Here is a 20,253-nt window from a genome sequence, read left to right as displayed (position 1 = left end):
CCCGCCTCCTGGTCACATGTTAGAAGCCAAAACCAAACCCCACCCCATACCAGCAGATGGCACTGTTGGACTCAGCATTGCAGGACATTAACCAAAAACTATACACATATTTCAGCAGGAATTTCAATAAAACAAAAGTTATTATTACACCCGTTACAAAGAGAAATAAAGAGAGAAAAGGAAAGAAAAAGAAAGTAAAAACGAGAGACAGAGATAAAGAAAGAGAAAGCGCTTCGAAGGGTTCCGGCTCCTTATTAATGTTCGGCTGGCTCTAGTCGTTCACACGAAGAGCCGCTTCGCTCGCGAACGACCCGTCACTATTCTGATGACGTCACCCGAAGAGTTGTCATGGCGTCTTTTGGACCGAATCTACTGCTGCAATTTAGCTAGAATCTGTCGACGGACGCTAAATCGAAATGGAGAAAAATGCAGACGTGCATCACGTCAGCGTCGGGAGCGACAATATCGGTGCGGTCACCGGCGACGCTCCCGTCTCTGGAGGCGGGAAGGGAACGGCGCAGAAAGGCACAAATAGCGAGACTCGTCTCGGTACTCTGCTGGAAAAGGATAGCTGTAATAACAGCTCCGCCGAGGAGCCTAGCACCCTTCAAGTCGACCCCGGTGCGGACAGGTGTCATTCAGCGGAGGTCCTGGTTGGACAAGAGGTGAGGAAAAACGCCGAGTCGAACAGCTTGCGGTCCGAGGAGCAGCAAATCAGTAACGGGATGGAGTCGGATCCAGATAAGGAGGGTGGTGCCTCAAAGTTGGTAAACAACCAAACCGACGAGCCGGACTCAGGTGTGAACAAGAAGGACAGTGAGCACGCCAAACTTGCCAAAGCAAGCCATTTGTGCCCGGGCAGGACGATCTCAGAGGAGCGAAGCGCCCCGCACGCCTTATCTGAGGGACTGGCAAGCGGAAGTGACCCGGACGCTAGCCTTGGCGGTTGCGAGTCCCGCAGCCTGGACTCATTGGATGAGTCCTTTTCTAAGCTCAACTCGTGCCCCAGCTCGGACTTGAACAGCGAGGGCCCCGAGGAGCGAGGACTGGCTTTGGCCCTGCAGGGCGACTTCGGCTTGGATGGCATCAAGGCGACGTGTGCCAAGGACCGAGCGGCCGGTCAGTCCATTTACCACATCAAGTGGATCAAGTGGAGGGAGGAGAACACGCCGATCATCACCCAAAACGAGAACGGCCCATGCCCGCTGCTGGCCATCATGAACGTGCTTCTGCTTGCCTGGAAGGTAAGACGTCCATCGCTCTAACAGGAAAACTGCGCTTAACTCATTCAGTGCCAGACGTTTCTCTCAAATGAGAAGTGCGGGTGCCAGCCAATTTTTGCAAATTTGACTCTTTGGTGAATGCATACAGAAAATTATGTCCTATACATTTACTGTATAGCACGGGTAGGGAACCTATGGCTTGAGAGCCATATATGGCTCATTTCATGAGTACGTATGGCTCCGAAATAAAATGTAACTATTGCACATCTCTCTGTGGCGTTCCAAAGTCAAGTGATTTCATCCCGATCAAGTGATTTCATCCCGATTTTGGTCTATATAAAGCCGAAGCAACTTAATGCAGAAGTTTGATAAGAAACCATTTAAACTGATAAATAAAAACACTGGCAAACGTCTTTGATTGGGTGAGCAGTACAGGTGGGTGGATCCCTGCACACAGAAAGTGAATATGACTATATGCTTATCGTTTGCAGTAATTTGTGAAATTTTTTACAAGAGAACTTTGCAAGCACATTGTTTTGAAACCGTTATTGAGGACAAATTTCATGGAAAAAAAATGCCTCAACATTCTTAACTTATGTCCCGAAACGGACCGGGAAGCAGGAAGTTGGAACTCAATTGCGTAGACGATCTGTCACTTCTATTGAGAAAGAAAAGTTGTCCAACACACAAACTGATCAAAAACAAAACAAAGCAGGTTCAAAGGCAGGCAAAATTACAATCCAGGCATTACTCAGGTCAAACAGGCATGAACAAGTTTTCAACAAGGTTAAGCAATGATCTGGCAACGGGCAGTCCCAAAAGGAGTGTTTAAGTACTCCAAGAGCAATCAGTCCAATCAGCCGGTGTCAAGGGGCGGGGCCAGCTGGGCGCCATGACAACCGTCCAGGACATGACAACTGAAGGTGGAAGACAAACTGTAAATGGCATATTTACATTGATTTGGGACACAGGATTTGGCATTATCATCATTTCATACATTTGATTAAATCATCAAATGACACACATAGAAATAAAATGTGCTGAAGAATTAGCTTTTGTCTAGAGAGCGTGTTTGACAGTTTTTTTAATTTTGTCTGAAAATATATGATGGGGCTCTCTCAATTTATTTTTAAAACATTTTTTGCTTTTATGGCTTTTTGGGTCAAAAAGGTTCCTGACCCCTGCTGTATGGTCATAGCGCATATCAAAAGAAAGCATCAACTCACATCTTTCTTTAGAAATAAATGTCTCTAGCTTTTACTATTGTTTAGTAAACATCAGTTAGACATTGCTAAGTTTCTTGAAAATACTCGTTTGCGAGAAAAACGGCTTTTATGAGAGGATGCATTTCAAGCAGAACTTTAACTCCGGTGCTTTTTTTGCATTTTTAATACCTCAATATCTAAACAATGCTTTCCACAAACACATGGGCATTTAGCTAGAAATATAAAATTTTATTGCAAGAACACTGAATTTCACTCGCATTTCAGCACACTCCCAATCGCTGGCTAGAGGAAGTAAAGCAACACAAAGGCTCCTTGATGTGTAGACAAGGATATCTGATCAATGCTATTCCTGCTAGCTAGTGTTGATTTATCATACGGAAATCATTCCCAAAAGCTTGATACTGTTACTTATTGATCAGCCTTTAGAATACTTTTTTGTAAATAAAACAAAATAAGATATGTTTTGGAACCCAGGGACAATGCTTCTGAAAACGTATTTGCTTGCTTGCTTGCTTGCTTGGTTGCTTCCTTGCTTGCTTGCAGTTGTCCATCGAAGGCCGATGATGACATCCACTTCTATCGGTGAGTTCGTTGGTGACCTAAGAGTCCTATCCCGGTCCTATCCATGGTCCTATGAAAGCATTTTTATACATTATGGCACTAAGTGAGTTGAATTTGAAATATGTTACTAAATGTCTTGACATGGTTGCATAAAATAGCTGTGCAGCACTGTTCTTTAAAAGTAAATGGTCTGCATTTATATACTGCTTTTCAAGTCAATGAAGACCTCCCAAAGCGCTTTATGGTGTGCTTCACATTTACCCATTTACACACACACTCACACACCAGTAAATTCTTAAACATGCAAATGTGAGGAAATACATGTTTTTTGCAAAAAAATCTATCCATTGCAGGGCTCCCCAAACCTTTTCCTGTGAGGCAAACATAAATTTGCTCTTCTTTGATGATGGGCCGGGGTCAGTTTGTAATAGAAAAAGTGTACCGATAGCAGAAGTGCCTAAATGTACAAAAATATTGTTTTCAGCCCTAATCAAATTAAAAAATAATAATATCAAAACAATTAATTAACACAAAAATAATCAAATAACCATTTTTGGATTTATCACAGAACAAAAGTCGGAAAGTAATTGATAACACTATTTTTAACTAAAACTCTAACCAAATAACACTCGGGGGTCTTCACTGAAAAATGTCCATGGACCATAAACTTTTTATTGTGCTATACACTTAAAAGGTCTAAACAGGTCTAAGATGAGCTTAGTTGACAGATGACAGAGCACTGGACTATTCTATTCTATTCCATCCATACATTATCTGCACAGCTTATCCTCAGTAGGGTCACGTATTCTATTCTATTCTGTTCTGTTCTGTTCTATTGTGATTGTAACATGTAAAATGCACAACAAAATAAACATGTTACTCTTCTTATATAGTTTGATTGTGAGATAAAACTCCTTTTCTTTTTTTTTCTTTTTTACAACTTTTTATTTCTTACACACAGTTCAGGGTTGAATCACCCACCATCCAGCAACACAAACAAATGATATTCACAATTGACATTCCCATAAATAACAAAAGAAACAACAACGAACAAATGATGATAAAAGAAATAAAATTAAAAGGTGAGGTGTTTAGACATCAAGTAAAAATTGTGTAATTGGCTTCCGTCTTTTCTCAAATTGATCTAATTTCTGATGAAGTCTTGCAGTGATTATTTTCCATAATGTTAATCTGATTTAATTTGTTTCCATTGTTTTATGTCAGGAGGTTATGGTTTCAACCAGGAGACTGATCATTTTCTTTGATACCAGAAGCATTACCCTTAGTACATATTTGTATTGACCAATCAATATCTCTTCTGGCAGAATTCCTAATATATAGGTCACTGGGTCCAACTGCAACTCCCTACTAATAATTGATTTAATTTCTGTCTGAATACTCTTGCAGAAATTTAATATCACAGGGCATTTCCAGAAAATATGCGTGAAATCTCCGACCCTCCCACAGTTTCGCCAACATAAATTGGATGTATTCTTATATTTTGAAGTGATAGAGGGTGTTTAGAAGTAACGCATTTTTACTTTCCATTTAAACTCTCTCCATGTCGGACTGCTGGTTATTTTGTGTCCATCTTTCAAAGTTTTCTCTCAATTCTTCATCATTTATCACTACATTAGCTTCCAGTTCCCATTTTTCTTTAACCTCCATCTCACCATTACTGAGATCCATTTGCAGAGCTCTATACAATTTTGAGATAACCCCCTTTATTGATTGTCCCTTTGAGTATGATATCAATAATTCCTATGCCTTTCCATATGATATCTATACCATTTTAAATCCAGTGGTAAGAGTCCTGCGCTCTCACCACCGGGAACAAATCCCATTACAAACTAACTCACACCCAGACTTTGAGATGTTTTTGAGGTACCGTGAATTCCGGACTATAGAGCGCACCTGATTATAAGCCGCACCCACCACATTTTAAGAGGAAAACCGATTTTGTACTTACACAAGCCACACCCGTATATAAGCCGCATGCGCCCACATTAATAGAATGTAACACTGACACAAAATTAAGCACAGACCCGACTTTAAGTCCCGCGATTTAAACTGAATATCCTTCATTAAAGTACACAGTCCAAAAATCACAGCCGGCAAAATAAACGGAAAATGATACCAGTACTTAAGGTTTGATGCAGACCTGCAGAGTCCGGGTCCCGTTGAAAGTAATCCAAGGAAAAAAGTGTATATTTCCAAAGGTAAGGGTGGGAAAAATATATATCCACTATTGTCCGCCGTGTCCACAAACACTCACCTTTACCGGTCCCCACTTCCCGTCAGCCGCGTTTGTTAGGCCCCTTCTTTTTAATTCGCCCGTGCAAAACAAATCAGAATAAGTGTCCAAAATAAATACAAATAAATACATTACAAAAATATACAGTTGCAAATACATATTATACATGGTTACACATATTTACAAAGAAAGACGATACACCGAGAGAGTTTTCAAAGCTTTAATAATAATAATATAACTCCCAAACAGTGCCTGACAAGGCAGTTAATGGTAGCAACACGCTAGCAACACGCTCGCAACACAGTAAACGGGTCTGTTAAAAAAAACATACCGTACTTGTAAAAATCACGGTAAACCGTCCTCATCTTCCTCCTTAGAACTGAAGCCATCAAAGTCGTCTTCCTCAGTGTCTGAAAGAAACTTTGTCATATAGACGTCGTCCCACACTCCCGCAGCCCCACTCATGCTGTCACTGTCGCTGGAACTTTCATCCACTCCTGATTCTGTGCCCTTCTCTCCGTTACGCAGCAGACCGGCTTTTCGGAACCCGTTGGTGATGGTGGATTTTTTTATGCTGCCCGACGCTGTCAGGATCCACTGGCAGACTTGCGAAAAAGTTGCCTTTCGCATGCGGCCAGTTTTGGTGAAGTTGCAGTCTTCCTCGGCGCATATATTCCACCGGTCTAAATCTTCCCTTTTGTACTAGAGCGCCGCTGGCGGCCGTTAGAAAAATTACATAAATTGGCCGCATCACTGAATTAGCCGCAGGGTTGAAAGTTTGGGGAAAATTCTTGAATGAATTGACTCATGTACTATTGCAAAGGTTGTACTGCCTACAAACTTTTTCCCGTGTTTTTTTTCTACTTTTTTAAAAATTCCTTTAAAAATCATTGTGTTTATTTTTTCCGAGCTGTTACTTTTTTCTTTTTGTTTTCAATTTACTTTTTCCCCACATTTCTATCTATTCTGACAAAACAGTCAGATAGTTCAGTCAAATTTATTACCCCCTTAACATTCCGAAAGCTTGCAAAGACGCAAATACGTTTCGAGAATACGTGCGGATGCGGTGTCCGTATGATGTCACTCAAATGCATCGTTCCATCATTCGGAAGGTTAAAGTCTTGGGATTCAAGAAATGCCAACCATTCCTTAGTTTCTATTTTCTTTTTCGCTCGCAACTTTACTGTGCATATGACAATAAACACTTGGAATTGAGTTTAATTTAAAAATAGACACTCCATTCCATCCATTATCTGCACCGCTTATCACAGAAACATCGAGTTCAGTCTGAAACAAGATACAGGGAAAATATATGGCCGGAGTAGCTCGCCGAAGTCGTTATGTTCAATAATTATGTGCAGGCATGGTCCTCTTATATCCGTGAGTGTAGTAAATCCAGGAGAATAAAATATTTACAAATACAGAATAGTAAAAAATGCTTTCTCTATGCCGTCAACCACGTGCTATTCACATTCATGTTTTTCGGCCAATTGCAGGCTTTGTTTTGCCGCTTAAGCCTATGCCAGCCTGTAAATGATTAACAGGATCCGCCCCTTGACCTCCGAATAACTTTAGCCAATAGTGATCGATTCAACTGATGATTAACACATCTTTTTCGGCCAATTGCAGGCTTTGTTTTGCCGCTTAAGCCTATGCCAGCCTGTAAATGATAAAAAGGATCCGCCCCTTGACCTCCGAATAACTTTAGCCAATAGTGATCGGTTCAAATGATGATTGACACATTGGTTAGCCAATGAAACGCCGGTAAATAAATCCCAGCATACACCGCGGACTACTTGGTGTTCGGGGGGAAATCTAGTCGGCGGCTGCAAGTTAGTTGGAAGACTTTGCGACTTAATATTGATCCATAAAAAAGGCGCACTGTATTGTAGGGCGCATGGTCAGCTTTTGAAAAAAAATAAAGGCTTTTGGGTGCGCCTTATAGTGCGGAAAATACGGTATGCGCTAAATTAGCACCATCAAATGGAAGTAACTCGAAAGTGTTTTCTAATTTTGATCAGTGCATTTTTGGTCAAACAAGTATTTTGATGAAATGCCTTATCCATTTTGTGGAAAAGTGTTGTAGTAGAATAGTATAGACACAACAGCATGACCTTAAACTGAGAGTGAAATTATTATATTTTTTTAAATTTATTCTCTAATTTTGATCTCCAGTTTGATATATTATATAATATATATATATATATATATATATATATATATATATATATATATGCCGTATGGGAGAGTAATGCGGCAGAAGCCTTTTCTGCGCACATGCCACAAACAGAGTCGCTTGAGGTATGCGAAAGCACATTTGGACAAGGTGCTGTGGATTGATGAAACTAAAATTGAGTTACCGTATTTCGCGCACTATAAGGCGCACCGGGTTATAGTGCGCACCCCCAAAAAATAGTTTTTGGTCCTATATTTTTCATAGATAAGGCGCACCGGATTATAAGGCACTACAATGGGAACGTCGACAAAACAGTCAGATAGTTCAGTCAAACTTATTACCCCCTTAACATTCCGAAGGCTTGCAAAGAAGCAAATACGTGTCGTAGACATGTGCGGATGCGGTGTCAGTACGATGTCACCAAACAAACATTTCTCAGTTTCCGTTTTATTTTTTGCTGGCAACTGTGTGGACAGCAAAGTAAGAATTTTATTGTGCAGGGAAACGGGGTTCTTTACTTTGAATTGAATTTAGTTTAAAAATAGACTCATCACAGAAACATCAAGATCGTTCTAAAACAAGATACCGGGAAAATATAAATCCGCATAGCTCACCTAAGTTCTCTTGCAGCCTTCACGTTCATTAATGATACGTAACCATGGTCTTCTTACAATCGTGAACGTAGTAAATCCAGGAGAGTAAAATATTTACAAATACAGAATATTAAAAAATGTTTTCTCTATGCTGTAGTGCAACCCAACCAACGTGTGATTCACATTCATCTTTTTCGGCCAATTGCAGGCTTTGTTTCGCCCCTTTAGCCTATGCGAGCCTGTAAATGATAAAAAGGATCCGCCCTCTTTACCTCCGAATAACTTTAGCCAATAGTGACTGATTCAAATGATGATTGACACATTGGTTAGGAAATGAAACGCCGGTATATAAATCCCAGCATACACCGCGGACGACTTCGCCTTCGGGGGAAAATCTAGTCGGCGGCTGCTTGCTTTAGTTGCAAGACTTTGCGACTTAATATTGATCCATATATAAGGCGCACTGTATTATAAGGCGCATGGTCAGCTTTTGAAAAAAATAAAGGCTTTTAAGTGTGCCTTATAGTGCGGAAAATACGGTATTTGGACATAACAAGGGGCGGTATGCATGGCAGAAGAAGAACACAGTATTCCAAGACAAACACTTGCTCCCCACAGTGAAATTTGGTGGTAGTTCCATCATGCTCTGGGGCTGTGTGGCCAGTGCAGGTACTGGCAATCTTGTTAAAGTTGAAGGTCGCATGGATTCCAGTCAGTATCAGCATATTCTTGCGAACAATGTTCTAGAATCAGTGACAAACCTGAAGATGCGCCAGGGCTGGATATTTCAACAAGACAACGACCACAAACATTGCTCAAATTCTACTAAGGCATCCATGCGGAGGAACAATTACAATGTCCGGGAATGGCTATCTCAGTCCCCAGACCGGAATATTATTGAAAATCTGCGATGTGATTCAAAGCGGGCTGTTCATGTTTGGAAACCATCAAACCTGAGTGAAGTGGAGATGTTTTGTAAACAAAAATGGTCAAAAACACCTTCAACCAGAATCCGGACCCTCATTGGAAGCTATAGGAAGCGTTTAGAGGCTGTTATTTCTGCAAAAGGAAGATCTACTAAATATGGATGGAATTTTTACTGTTGGGGTGCCCAAATTAATGCACCTGCTTACTTTTGTTTAGGTCATTATTGCACACTTTCTCTAAATCCTAAGAACTTCATTTTACTTCTCAGATATCACTGTGTTTGACTGCTATAGAATATATTTAAATGAAATTGCTAATCCGAACAACCAATGATTTAGAATGGAAAATCATGAAAATGATCAGGGGTGCCCAAACTTTTGCATACGACTGTATCACCTTTATCCTTACACAATGCCACCACACATGCACTACACCGATCAACCGGAACCACACCACTTAAAAAGCATACATTCAACAAGCGTACTAACCAGTCAATCATAGCCGTGCCACCTTTCTAAACTAAATAAAAAAGCTCAACCCCAAAGATTAAAAAATTAATAGTAAGATTTAACAATGGATCTGCTGTATCTCTTTTGTATGCCGCCGCAAATCCAACATGGCTGCTTTATGACTATCTCTTTCACAGGTGAAGATGCCTCCGATGATGGAAATCATTACAGCTGAGCAACTGATGGAGTATCTGGGTGAGTGTTTCTGAGCCAGCATTCAAATACTACTTACATTTGCAGTTGAGAAAATAAATGATTGGATGAAGGATTTCAGGGACGATTCCGATTATTAGTATCAAGAGGAGGCCGATATTTAAAGCCGATTTTCTTTTGCCCTTATAAGCTAAAAAATTGGTGTCTGAAATTTCTAAAAACGCAGAAAGAAATAAAGAAGATTCTTTATGAATTTTAAAAAAAACTTAAGCGGTGCTCTGAAACATTTTACAATAAATTAATTCAAATTAGTCTTTCACTGAGTAATGTGTAATAAGTGTGGTATTCCTCTGTGGTCTTCTAAAACCACACAACAAAATAGGTTTAAAGTACTTACTTTGCAAACAGAGAGTTAGATTTTAAATTCAAATCAAGTCATTTTAATTTGTAAAGCCCTTAATCACAGAGTCTCAAAGGGCTGCACAGGTTATTGCACAGACTATTATTACATCATCCCCTGATCTGAAACCCACATGAGGGCAAAACTCAAAAACCTCAACATGAGGAAAATGAAGAAACCTTGCGAAGGGACCGCACATGTGGTAATCCCCCTTTCAGGATGACCAGGCTGCAATAGATGTTACAATAACAAATAATACACAGATATTGTCAACAAAAAATATAGGTTATTCATTCAAACATTTGTTTACATGGGGAAATCCAATAAAACCAGGGTCTCATTCACAATGGTGCTCTGGTTACAGTGATTAGTGAACAACTACATTAAAAAAACGTGCATTATAACAAGGCTACTAGAGTACGCTATATAAGGCCTACTTGTGTACAACAAGTTGTGGTATTGAATATTATAGCATTTAGCTCCATTGGGTTGCTTACTGTGTTGGTGACGTTTGCATGAATATGTCTTATATAGACCAGAGGCAATTTTGAGTTACATTTAGGGTACATTTTTTTTTCATTTCACTTAAAAGGATTTAGGATCATTATGAATTGGCCCATATCGTTTTTTCAGGGCTGATGCCGACTATCAGTATTAAGAGGCAGCCGATAACCAATATTTGGAGCAGATATTCATTTGTTGTAAAAGCTTAGAAATTGGCGTAAGACATTTTTAATAATACAAAAAAACAGAAAATTCAAATGAAAACTTAAATAGCTCCCTGAAACCTTTTACAGAAAATTAAAATTTCAACCCAACTAACATGACTAATCTTTCACTTAAGCAAAAATGGGAGAGGGGAGAAGGGGAGGAGCAAGTGAAGGAATAATCTTGCTTTTAAGCAAAGCTCTCGTCGGCTTATCTCACCAGTTTTAAATATATTTAATCGGCCGGTTAAATTAATTAAAAAAAAACGATACCGATAACCTTCAAATTACCAGTGTCTGAAACAACGTCTGCCCGGACGCCCAGGGCGGGCATCTTTTACGTCGGGCGTACAATTTACGAAACGTCTCTGGCGGGCCTCCCTTCAGTGTCTCTAACTTGTAATTATATGTATACATATATACATGCATACAGATGTTCCACTACTTACGAACATTTGAGTTACGAACAACGGTACATACAAACATTTTTTTCGAGATGTAGAAAAATATCTGGACATTGCTGTAAGCGTGGCGCTGTGAGAGGTCACCCAGCACCCACCCCGAAGAAGAAATCTGCCTTCTGCTTCCTGGTTCATGTGTATACACTCTGCACTGTATCTCTAGCAGGCTTAGAACTTTGACGTTTTTATTGTTTAATATCTCGCGCATCCATTCGATATGGTTGGTGTAAAGCTTAAAGAAAAGGCGATCGCTTTTTTTTCGTCCATCTTTTACCACGAAGGAGGAGGTGGCCTAACTCTTCCAAAAGTAAGGTTAAACTTATCTTTATTTATCTTTATTTTTATAGTCAAGTCATGTTTATTTGTGACTCCCTAAATCACCACAGACCACAAATGTCGACGCCTAATGTGTAGCTTTGTTTTTCAGTACTATGCTATCTTCAACCTGCTTTTTAACATTATAGAGCATATATTATTGATTTATTATTTTTCCGTGTCAAAAAAATACAGGTTACTTATATAAGCCTTAAACATATTTATATAAACCTTAAACATACAAAATATAGCACTGAAGCAACTTACGAACAATCGTCCGTCTAGTTTGTTAATAGGGCAGCGTCTGTATGTTTTTTTTAATATATATGAATGTTGGGCAGCACGGTGGAGCAGTGGTTGGCGCGTGTGCAGCACAGTTCTGAGGTCATGAGATCGAACCTTCCTGTGTGGAATTTACATGTTCTCCTCATGCTTGCGTGGGTTTCCTTGGGCCACTCCGGTTTCTTCCCACATTCCAAAAACATGCATGTCAGGTTAATTGGCTGGTCCAAATTGTCCCGAGGTGTGAAAAAGCGAGTGAGTTGTCTGTCTCTGTGTGCCCTGCAACTGGCTGGCAACCAGTTCAGGGTGTACCCTGCCCACTGCCTGAAGATAACTGGGATGGGCTCCAGCACCCCCGTGACCCTACTGTGGATATGTGGTGTAGATAATGGATGGATGGATATGTGAATGTTATTCAAAATAAAGTAAAAAAATGTAATTATATAAAATTTCGCAAACGCCATGGTGTGCTGGCTTGCACGTTTTTTTAATTTTTCTTACTTGCTTTTGGTTAAATGGGTCATTAGTTAATGTCGTCTCTGTATCTGATCTGTGTCATACAACCGTTTTTGTACGGGAAAGAAACTAAACTCAATTTTTTGTTAGACCAATATCTTCTCGCCCATTTCGGCTCCAAACCAAACGGTCTCGGTCACTGGTAGCAGACGACAACATCACTGTAGATTGAGAATATTGTATGATTCAATTGTTTACGTTGGCACGCATTCATAATAGATTTTGCTTTAAAAATGCACCAGAACGATGCGTTTGAATTTAAATTGTAAAAACAACCCTATACCACACCTGTGACCTCCGGTCCTCAAGGGCTACAGATCCTGCATGATTTTGGAAGTTTCTCTTCCTCAACTTAAGTGATACATTTTATCAGGTCATTAACAAGCTGGAAGGAGCTTGTTAATGATCCTGGTGATTGGAATGGCCTATGTTGGAGCAGACAGATATACTTCAAAAACCATGCAGGACATGCACCCCCCGAGGACTGGAGTCCTCAGGGCTGCCATAGACTCACCACCCACCAGTGTTTCACAAAATTCAATAGGAAAAACTAGCTCTCTAATCCCAAAAGAAACGAATTTAATGGTGAAATGCAATTAAAATTGACTGATGAAACTAAAATTGAGTTATTTGGACATAACAAGGGGAGGTATGCTCGGCGGAAGAAGAACACAGCATTCCAAGACAAACACTTGCTACCCACAGTGAAATCTGGTGGTGGTTCCATCATGCTGTGGGGCTAACAAATTTAATTTTTTTTCAGTTTCAAGAGTGAGGATGCGAGCGCCTCGCCGACTACAATAGGGCATTCATGGCCATGATGTGAACATTTCACTTCCTTTTCGATTCATGAATGGCTGCATTTTTTTGCGGGGAAAGAAGCCAAAACTAGAGAGAGACTGCTGTCTTCTTCTAATTCCAATCAATGCAATACAGCTCTCAAACGGTGACAAAGTAGTTGAAAGTGACTTGATGATGACCCTGCTTGAATGTGTAAATAACTGGGTTTGTTGACTGCAATAGATTTTGTAAACTCTTGGTTTTCAAGTCAGGGTTGCACATTGTTGAAAAGGGTCCATAAAATAAGTAAAATTGTATTTTTTTTGAAAAACAAATAAAAATCCTGGCAAAATAATATATTGTACTCTTTCTACCTTACTTTTCAGCATATAGCGCACCGATCCTTAAACTGGTATTTTGAACCACAGCTTGAAACGGCTCAGGTTTAACTTTATTAGGGCACTTTTAGTGGACCCATGTTAGGCATTTTTGCTTCTTTTCCTTGTTTGTACTCATCTGTGGTGACTGTTAACACATAAGGGAAAACAACAAAAATGGCTATATGAAAAGATGTTAAATAGTTTATCGTTTTTTTACACAATCTTGGGCTGCTACAATAAATCCGTAAAATCGATTGAAATTGATTATTAAAAACGTCATCAACCAATTTCTTCGTCGATTCTTGCATGCCTGTAGTACCACTTTGATTCAGCAGAGGGACACTCGAGACCATTTTCTGTTGTGCGACTTACTCTTGATCCAGCGACAAGTTTGTTGTAGCACTTTTGTCCGGCAGAGGGAGCCTCGACACCGTAATTTGATGCATGAATAAAAATATGAATGAATGGACTTTATTGTATTCATACAAGTATAACAAAATCGGAGCGGTTCTCTTTTCAGTGCAAGTACAAAAGGTAAACATGTGTAAAAGGATAAAAACATTAAAAATGCACAAAGTACTTGTATTCTCCTCTGATGTGGCCGGTCTCTTTTTTTTTCACTTTATAAACCGTTTGAGTTAGTAAAATCCGTACCGTGTTTAAAGTTTCTTTGGAAATTTAAGATACATATTAGTTTCACAATACAGTAAAGTTATTTGTTTTTGCAGTGTTGCAACATTGAACAGTGCAGTGAGTGGCAGTAGGCTAGCAGGGACCATGATTTCCTTGGCAAATGCTGAGCAGTCTTTTGTGCCCCTGCAGGAGACTACATTCTGGAAACCAAACCCAAAGAAATCTCTGAGGCCCAGCGACTTAATTATGAACAGGTAAGTCTTCTTAATGTAATAGGTACATAAAGAAGCACTTTTCTGGTAGTGAGATAGGACTTCAGGTTTTACTACTGACATTTACTGAGTTGATTGTACTCTTCCCCCACCCACTGCTCGGTTTTAGTGGTGGGCGGACCAAATATTGATTGTTATAGATACTGAACGAGTACTTGGATTGGATCTATATCATTATCATAAGATCAATACCGTCTTCCAGGGCTGCACAACTTTGAAAAAGAAACCTATCGTAAAATCCGGACTATTGAGCGCACTTGATTAGAAGCCGCACGCACTACAATTTATGGGCATTATTGGTTTTGTCCTTACACAAGCCGCACCTGTACATAAGCCGCATGCGCCCACATTAAAACATGTAGCAGGGGTTTTTAAGGGTTATTGTTCGAAGTCAAAAGCTTATCCCAAATTTGACTAGGTGCCGCGATTGAACAGAAAATGATACCTGTAATTAGAATTTAATGCAGACTTTTAAAGTCCGGGTCCTGTTGAAAGTAATCCAATGAAAAAAATGTATATTTCCAAAGTTAAGGTTGGGAAAAATATATACACCGGTATATCCACTATTGTCCGCTGCAACGACAAACAGATTTAACTCAGCTTCACCCCACTTCCCGTCAGCCCGCGTTTGCTCCGCCCCATCTTTTTGATTCGCTCGTAGAAAACATATCACAATAAGTCTCTAAAATAAATACATTATAAAAATATACAGTTGCAAATACATATTATACATGGTTACAAATATTTACAAAGAAAGACGGTACACCAAGAGAGTTTTCAAAGCTTTAAAAATAATAATATAATTTTCATCCCAAACCGTGCCTGTGAAAGGTACCAACGCGCTACTAATATCACGCTCGCAGCACATCATGCGTATCTGTTAAAAAAAGCCATACCGCAATTGCGAAATTTGATTTTTGCAACTCGGAGATGGCATAGGAGCTTGCTCTGTCCACTCCACGCATCGGCCCGGTATTGCAGTACTTCCGGGAACGGTGCATTCGCAATGATCGCAGCAAGGCTTTAGGGCTAGGACCTTAGCTTGGCCTTTTGGCTGAGAGTAAGTGTCCCGGCTCCTAGGCTTTGTAGCGTATTATGAACTGACCGATAACGGATAATGGATAATGATTTATGAACAAGCTAAATAACCCTTAAAACCCCTAAACCCCCTCACGGTTAACCGTCCTCATCTTTTTCCTTATAACTGCCGCCATCAAGGGCGACTTCCTCATTATCGGAAAGAACCTTTGTCAGACTGACAATTTGTACGCAAACTAAGGGGATGCCGTCTACCTCGGTGCACTTATTCCACTGGTCTAAATCTTACCTTTTGTACTGCTGGTGGCAGTTAGAAAAATTAAATAAATTGGCCGCTTCACTGAATAAGCCGCAGAGCTGAACATTTGGGAAAAAAGTCCGGAATTTATAGTAATTGAGATTTTTCAAACCAGTATTGCAATTTCGATGAGATTTTGTTTTTGTTTTTTTTAAGTACATTTTCTGTGCTAATTCTGTTTTTACTTTTCAATTCCTCAATTGATGAAAGTACCTACCCACTAATGAAATGCACTAGATAGCACTTGAGGCTCATTTATAAAAAAAATTCAAAATAAAACATCACAAAATAGCATTCCTATTATTTATTTTGGCATATCTTCATTGTGGCTGCCAAAGGCGGCCAAACTCGCTATTTGGTTAAGGGGGCCCTGACAAATGGAATCAACATTTCAAAACTGAATTTTGTATTTCCTTGGCTTGTCTCTGTGTGATATTAAAATTGGTTTGGTGATCTGAAACCTTCATGAGTGATAAAAATGCAAAAAAAAAACACCACAGAAATCAGGAAGGGAAAAAGTACTTTTTCACTGCTCTGCAATATACACGTCTGTAAAAAAAAAACTAGAGCTCCAAATAAAAAGACAACACAGAATTGCAGTTAACTGAAAGGTCTTTATTGTCATTCATACTCATTATATAATAGTACAAGGAATTGGAGAGCTTCTCCTTTTAGTGTAAGAAAGCAATGTAGAATGCGGCCCGATAGCTATAAGCCAGCATCGGGGATTCTTGGTGAGCCAGGTGATCAGCATTTCTTTGCGCTCTTCTGACGAACACTCAGAATTCAATTTAATTGCTGAATTTATTTTCGATGTATTGAGCCGCTCAAATACTAGCAGTAGCCGTGCTCCACAGTTGGTTTTGGGTGCGTGTACACATTGACTTGTGCTCACGTCCACCTCGACTTTAAACTGACAGCATACACCAGCCTATCGAAGTTGCTCACACAGACAGTCGCATCCACCAAACACACACACACTGCCCCTGCCCTCATGATAGCATTTGCTGTGTGTTGTCTACTGCGGAAATCAATGAACAATACGTCAATATCGAAAAAGATAAAGATATTTCAATTCAATTAAAAATCCTGCAAAGTATCAGACCTGCATTAGAGTGAGGCATTACTGTATTTGAATTTTTATTACATCGCTCTTCTTTTGGTTTGGCCCTCTACTTTTTTTCTAAAAAAGTTGAAACAAAAATATTCCTCTGTTTTTTGCTTTTCTGTAAAGTTTGCATTGTAATAATGGTATACAAAATAGACGGGCGGCAGTAGCTCAGGAGGTAGAGCGCGCGTCTTGGGATCAAGGGATCCCAGTTCGAATCCCGGCTCGTCCGTGTTACATGTCGAAGTGTCCTTGGGTAAGACACTGAACCCCTGATACCTGATACCCCCAATAAGCAGGTTAGCGCCTTACATGGTTGCAAGGCCGCTATTGGGAAATGTGGAGCACATTGTAAAGCGCTTTGGGAAGTCATTGACTTGAAAAGCGCTTAATACTGTAAATGCAGATCATTTCATTAGACCATCTTTAGTCAAGTCATTTTTATTTGTATAGCCCTTAATCACAAAGTGTCTCAAAGGGCTTCACAGGTTAATACACATAAGCTGTTTAGATTATTCATATGCTATAGAGTAGAAGTGAGTTTTAAGCTTGGATTTAAACATTTCCACTGAGGTTGCAGATCGGATCTCAGGGGGAGAAGCATTCCACAGCATCGGTGCCCGGATGGAGAACGTTATCGAACCTGCGGAACACTTCTTTAGCTGTTTTTATTGCAATTATGAACTAAAACTAAGGGGAGGAGTCAATGATCATGAGATATTCAAGCAAAAAGTATCGGTGTTGATCAATACTAACTTGGATCGATACCAGAAATCCCTGTATCTCCCATCCCTACTCCGTATTACATAAGCTGCATCTTGCAGGGCTCAGTGAACAGAGTAGGTCACGGCTGATGTGTCTTTGGTGACGGCGGTGAATGGTTGGAGACGCACGGCCGTGTTTAGCCTCGGGCTATTACCGGGGTTTGCTTTGTGTGTTTTAGCATGTGCGGTTCACCATGCGAGGCACTCGGGTCAGAGATCCAAGCTCCACTTCCTGAGCTTCCTCCCATCTCCTGGGGCCTGCCTACGTTGCGGCCTGTCTTTGCTCCAGAAGCACATCTGCGGATGATTTCACGCCATGTTTTACCGTGGTAGAGCAAATTCTTGGCATCGCCCGCCTATACTCAGTTGTTCAATGGCACAAACTTTCTAAATTTAAGTGGGGTTGAAATGCAACTTCTTAAATAAATCAGCCATGTCTTTAGGGAGGGGTTCAAGTTTTGCGTTCCATGGTAATTATGGCTGACTAATCCTAGATTCGAGCTTGGGAGCTCTCCTGGTTGTGGGTGACCATGCGCTACTTGTTTTGATGCAGACATTAGTGGGCGCCACTACAGTATGAGCTCAGGTAACGTGTGAAAAATTGATTCAGTATCAGAAATCGCTAAATGTTGGTTCTTCATCATATACTCTTTCTAATCTTTAGTGTGTCTGGAACTAGAGGTGTAAAAAAAAGAATCGATTCAGGGTTCGAATGGGTGCTTGAAATCCTTGAAAATGCTTGAATATTATTGTTGTGTATTAAAGGATTGAGAAGAGCTTGAATTTTAGGTGGAGTGCTTTTAAATGCTAGAAATTATTCCCATGTTTCCCAAGAGGTCTGCTTAAAAATAATGCCGTCAGCGCTCTGGTAGCTTCGCTTTACCATTGCATTTCTCTGTTCCTCATGCTTAACGGCAGCTGGTATTTGTTTCTATGTTATTGTCCTGTGTAGTCATTGTCCTCTGCAGGTCGCACACAAGAGTACAGGTGCATACTACACCTAAACAGGGCACTATGAAATGTGAATTAGTTTGAAGATTACATATTAATATTGGACATTTATTATGGGCCAGATTTCTTCTTTGAAACGGTACTGGATAAATTGTAAAATTGGCTTTGAAAGTTCCTAAAGAGTGCTTCAAATTGGCCATGAAATATTTGGGAAAAACTGTGTCAATTGACGGATTAGAAGTGAAAATGTGTAGCACTACAGAAGTAATTTCTCCTTGGTTTTTCATTTTGTGCTTTTGATTTAAGCCTGATTAAACATATGAAGAACGACTAAAAGGAGTATGAAAGTGTCCCACTCATTGCTATCTGAAAGGATTTCTGTTATCACAACCTTTTAATTTGAACCGTTCACACCGGGAGTACACAACTGTTCTATTTTTATACTCACGTTCACACGTCATTTGTCACACGAGTATACGAGGATTAAAATAGCAGTGGCTGCTCCTTAGCGGTTGTTAAATATTTACTGCCAGGAGCTGTGTGAGTAGAAGTCAGAAGTCCAATGTTGCTTTTATTGAGTATTTTTCTCAGTGTGGATGATCTCAACTGTTACCTTGCTTATATACCATCATAAATCTCATTTTAACAGTGTTTCCTGTTCTAGAAAATATCTTACCTAGTGGTACTTACTCAAACCATGAGCACAGTCAATTTATTTATCCGTGTAAAATAAACAAAAGAAAGGTAAACATTTTGGTCCTTTAATGTCTGGGTCAACAACCTTGTAGTTTATGTTTTATAACTGGCATATGACATTTTTTACATGATTTGAAACACTAAATGTTTTTTCTCAAAATATACATTGGACAATTTCTTGCAGAATCGCAAAGACTCTCATTGGTAAGCTATTTTGGGACCTGGCACTATGTTGGTTATCCATGGGTTGGATTATTGTAAAACAACAGCAATTGAGCTATGTGTTAATGTAATACCAACATAAAATGCAAACATTTTGTCATTTTTCATGAAGCAATATATACTTTGTTAATATTAGGATGTAAAATTCACCAATAAAAGAAGTTCGATAAAAGGTTATACAAACGAACAATAATACCTTTACTTTAAAATAAAATTATTAAACTTGATTCATTTTTATGGTGTTACAATTCTAAATTGTACATTTTTATTTTATCATTAATAATATGTAACATGAGAAGACTTTTGAAAGTCCCCCCAAATAGAAGTACTCAAATCTACTCATTCTACAAAATGAAATCCTAAATCGCTACTGCAAAGTGTGTCCAAAACATCTGTGTATTATTTGTCATTGCAACATCCGTTGCAGCCTGGTCATACTGGAAGGGGGACTACTTTATGTGCGGTCCCTTCTCATGGTTTCTTCATTTTCCTAATGTTGAGGTTTTTGAGTTTTTCCTTGCCCTCATGAAGGTTTTAGATTAGGGGATGGTGTAATAATAGTGGTTTGCAATCATCTGTGGTCTGTGCAGCCCTTTGGACTCTTTGTGATTAAGGGCTATACAAATAAACATGACTTGACAACTTTTACAACTACACTTTCCCTATGTACACCAGAGGTAAGATATTAGCCCGAGCCTGACCCGACCCAGAATTTGGGTCTGATGGAGCCTACAATATCAATCATTACAATTGGGCCGGGCTTCTTACCCTGACTTTTGAAAAGATTATAATATATAATGACAAAAAA

General features: G+C 39.6%; 1 protein-coding gene and 1 pseudogene across 3 annotated transcripts in view; both read left to right on the top strand.

Moving 5' to 3' along the window:
- The first annotated feature begins 325 nt into the window (after positions 1-325).
- Positions 326-20,253, top strand: part of mindy2 (MINDY lysine 48 deubiquitinase 2) — a 56,449-nt gene continuing 36,521 nt past the window's right edge. For 2 of the 3 annotated variants that reach the window (XR_015850326.1, XM_088334502.1), the window contains exons 1-3: positions 336-1,244; positions 9,607-9,664; positions 14,286-14,350. Coding sequence is in view for 2 of the 3 variants with exons in the window: in XM_088334502.1 (XP_088190628.1) it covers positions 417-1,244; positions 9,607-9,664; positions 14,286-14,350 (951 nt within the window). In the remaining variant the exon portion in view is untranslated. Of the gene's footprint in view, positions 1,245-9,606; positions 9,665-14,285; positions 14,351-20,253 lie in introns of all 3 variants that reach the window. The other variant, XM_088334503.1, reaches the window with a different exon arrangement.
- Positions 15,217-15,374, top strand: LOC148367530 (U2 spliceosomal RNA; annotated as a pseudogene).

Source organism: Urocampus carinirostris, chromosome 4, assembly GCF_059441175.1.
Source record: "Urocampus carinirostris isolate Australia breed hairy pipefish chromosome 4, RoL_Ucar_1.0, whole genome shotgun sequence".
NCBI classification, from domain to species: domain Eukaryota; kingdom Metazoa; phylum Chordata; class Actinopteri; order Syngnathiformes; family Syngnathidae; genus Urocampus; species Urocampus carinirostris.
The sequence above is the reverse complement of the archived record's forward strand: the minus strand, read 5'-3'. Positions and strand labels throughout refer to the sequence as shown.